Source organism: Nyctereutes procyonoides, unplaced genomic scaffold, assembly GCF_905146905.1.
Source record: "Nyctereutes procyonoides isolate TBG_1078 unplaced genomic scaffold, NYPRO_anot_genome, whole genome shotgun sequence".
Classification (NCBI taxonomy): Eukaryota; Metazoa; Chordata; class Mammalia; order Carnivora; family Canidae; genus Nyctereutes; species Nyctereutes procyonoides.
Genome location: NW_026574970.1, coordinates 102133 through 105294, shown reverse-complemented (window position 1 = coordinate 105294; position 3162 = coordinate 102133). Strand labels below are relative to the sequence as shown.

The window sequence follows — 3162 nt, the reverse complement described above, 5'->3', positions numbered from 1 at the left end:
TGTAAAACAGAATGTCAAATAGTACACAAATTTGTATTCCAGAAAGTTGTCCATAATCCTACTTTCCAGATTTTTCTTACTCCTACATTAACCCACATCTGTCTAATTATATAGACATATATGCATACATACTTAATAGAAATGTGTGCCTCCCCCCTTTTTTTAGGGTGCCCATGCCCACATGAGTGACTGGGTGGGGGTGAGGGGTGGGGAAGGGGCAGAGGAAGAGGGAGAAGCAGACTCCCTGCTGAGCAGGGACCACCCCCCAACTCAGGGCTCCATCCCAGGACCCTGGGATCATGACCTGATCCTAAGGCAGCCACTTCACCAACTGAGCCACCCAGGCACCTGGGAGAGAGAATATTAAGCAGGCTCCAAGCTCAGCCCAGAGCCCTGCATCAGCCTCTATCTCATGACCCTGAGATCGTGATCTGAGCTGAAATCAGAAGTCAGGTGCTTAATCAACTGAGCCACCCAGGTGCTCCCTGCCCCTTTCTTTTCAAGAGAAATGGGATCGTATTCTTATTTTCAGCCATTTGCTCTCTTTTCCCCTCAAACAAAAATATTCTCAGTCTTTCCATGTGGGTACATTACAAAAATAAAAAAACAAAAGTTGATCCTTACTTGTTACGTTATGATCCATTGTGTGGATGTCCCATAATTTGTTCTGTTGAGGAACATCAGGCTTGTTTCCTCCTTTCTTCTCTTTGCCTTTTTCTTTTTTTCCTTATCAGAATTATACCCAGCACTGCAGTGAGCTTGCATGTGCACATATCTTAGGCTTAAGCAAGAGTGAGAATATCTGTGGGATAAATATTGAGAAATACAATTGCCAGTACAACATTTTGATAGGTATTGCTGTGTTGCCCTGTGATGAAGGTGTACTTATTTGTAATTCTACAAAAAATAAGTATCAAATAATTTTTTTCCTCCTGCCTTTTCTTCTCTTCCTTCTCTCTACTACACCTGAAATATAAAGTCCTTGAAGCAGAGACTTTGTTCTCTGCTATTCCCAGCTCAGTGCCTGGCATACATGACTTCTTTGTTTTTTTTTATTTTTTATTTTTTAAGATTTTATTTATTTATTCATGAGAGACACAGAGAGAGAGGCAGAGACACAGGCAGAGGGAGAAACAGGCTCCATGCAGGGAGCCTGACCTGGGACTCCATCCTGGGTCCCCAGGATCACACCCTGGGCTGAGGCGGTGCTAAACCGCTGAGCCACCTGGGCTGCCCACATGACTTATTTGAATGAATGAATGATGTCTGTTTTTCTATACCTTTGCCAAAACCTTTTAACCTTAAGAACCTTAAAGTAGTGGGGAAAGTATAAGGTATTCTCATAATTTTTATTGCACTGATGATATTGAATATATGTATGCATATATTTTTTAAAGATTTTATTTTTAAGTAATCTCTGTACCCAATGTGGGGCTCAAATTGACAACCCCAAGATCAAGAGTCGCTTGTTCCGGCCGCTCGCCGTCGCCGCCGCTACCGAGGCCGAGCGGAGCCGTTAGCGCCGCGCCACCGCCGCCCGCCCGCCCCGAGCATCCCCGGGCCCGCCCGCCCGCGTCCAGATTTTTAAAAAATACAATGTCTAATGGTGATGAAGACCACATGGCCGAAGACTGCAGGGATGATATCGGGAGAACGAGTTTAATTGTCAACTGCCTCCCTCAGAACATGACCCAGGATGAGTTACGGAGTCTGTTCAGCAGTATTGGTGAAGTTGAATCTGCAAGACTCATTCGGGATAAAGTAGCGGGGCACAGCCTGGGCTATGGTTTCGTGAACTACGTGACTGCCAAGGACGCAGAGAGAGCAATCAACACGCTGAATGGCCTGTGGCTCCAGTCAAAAACCATTAAGGTGTCGTATGCTCGCCCGAGCTCAGAAGCCATCAAAGATGCCAACCTGTACATCAGTGGGCTCCCGCGGACCATGACCCAGAAGGACGTGGAGGATATGTTCTCTCGGTTCGGGCGAATCATCAACTCCCGGGTCCTTGTGGATCAGACCACAGGTTTGTCCAGAGGGGTTGCGTTTATCCGGTTTGACAAACGGTCGGAGGCAGAGGAGGCAATTACCAGTTTCAATGGTCATAAACCCCCAGGTTCCTCTGAGCCCATTACAGTGAAGTTTGCAGCCAACCGCAACCAGAACAAAAACGTGGCACTGCCCTCCCAGCTGTACCACTCGCCTGCCAGACGGTTCGGAGGCCCCGTTCACCACCAGGCGCAGAGATTCGGGTTCTCCCCTATGGGTGTAGATCACATGAGTGGGCTTTCTGGTGTCAATGTCCCGGGCAACGCGTCTTCGGGCTGGTGCATCTTCATCTACAACCTCGGGCAGGACGCCGATGAGGGGATCCTCTGGCAGATGTTTGGCCCCTTTGGGGCAGTCACCAATGTGAAAGTGATTCGCGACTTCAACACCTACAAGTGCAAAGGCTTTGGCTTTGTGACCATGACAAACTATGAAGAAGCCGCCATGGCCATAGCAAGTCTGAACGGCTACCGCCTGGGGGGCAAAATCTTACAGGTTTCCTTCAAAACCAACAAGTCCCACAAATAACTCGCTCATGTGTTGGGAGCGGTCCTGCGGTGCGAGGCAAGGTTCCAGGTTGAGCAAAGGCTCCTTGTCATACCTGGCCAACCCGCTGGGACTGCACCTAGCTCTTCCCCCTTATGGAAGTAAAAGTACATATTTGCTTCTCCTTTAAAATGTTATCGAGACAAGTTCCCATAAAGTAAGCAAGGAGGTGGCCTGACACATGACCGCCTTGGCAGACGTTACTTAATAAGCAAACCTCACTGTTTAGTCTAAATGTGGCATTCCTGCTCTATTGCTTAAACAAGTAACAGGTGTTAGTTTTAAAAACAATGTATGTTTGTGCGCGAGACGTACTTCTCCTTAAAGAAATAGGCCGCCTGCTTACGGAGGCTATATAAACTCTACATGCAAAAATAAAGCTTGTCCATTGTGGCCATCAGCTGCATGGAACCTCCTATCCCATGAACTTTTAGTCTCTTGTTTCTTTCTCATCCCCTTGCCCTCGGTCCCTGAATCCGGACCTTCTCGCGCCGGCCGCGACAAGTGGCGCCCGAACAGGGACCCGAGACAGAGGGAAAGAAGAAGTGTTTATGTTACAGGTAAGGG

The 3162-nt window shown here is 47.8% G+C and overlaps 1 protein-coding gene across 1 annotated transcript; it reads left to right on the top strand.

Annotated features, from left to right (window-relative positions):
• Positions 1-1561: 1561 nt before the first annotated feature.
• LOC129508179 (ELAV-like protein 1) lies at positions 1562-2592 on the top strand. The gene has a single exon (XM_055323209.1). It carries the CDS (start codon positions 1597-1599, stop codon positions 2575-2577), a length of 981 nt encoding a protein of 326 aa, XP_055179184.1. The 5' UTR covers positions 1562-1596; the 3' UTR covers positions 2578-2592.
• The last annotated feature ends 570 nt before the right edge of the window (positions 2593-3162 follow it).

What these genes read in the sequence shown, in the direction of transcription:
- LOC129508179 (XM_055323209.1), top strand. Translation starts at nt 1,597, where the DNA reads ATGTCTAATGGTGATGAAGACCACATGGCCGAAGACTGCAGGGATGAT.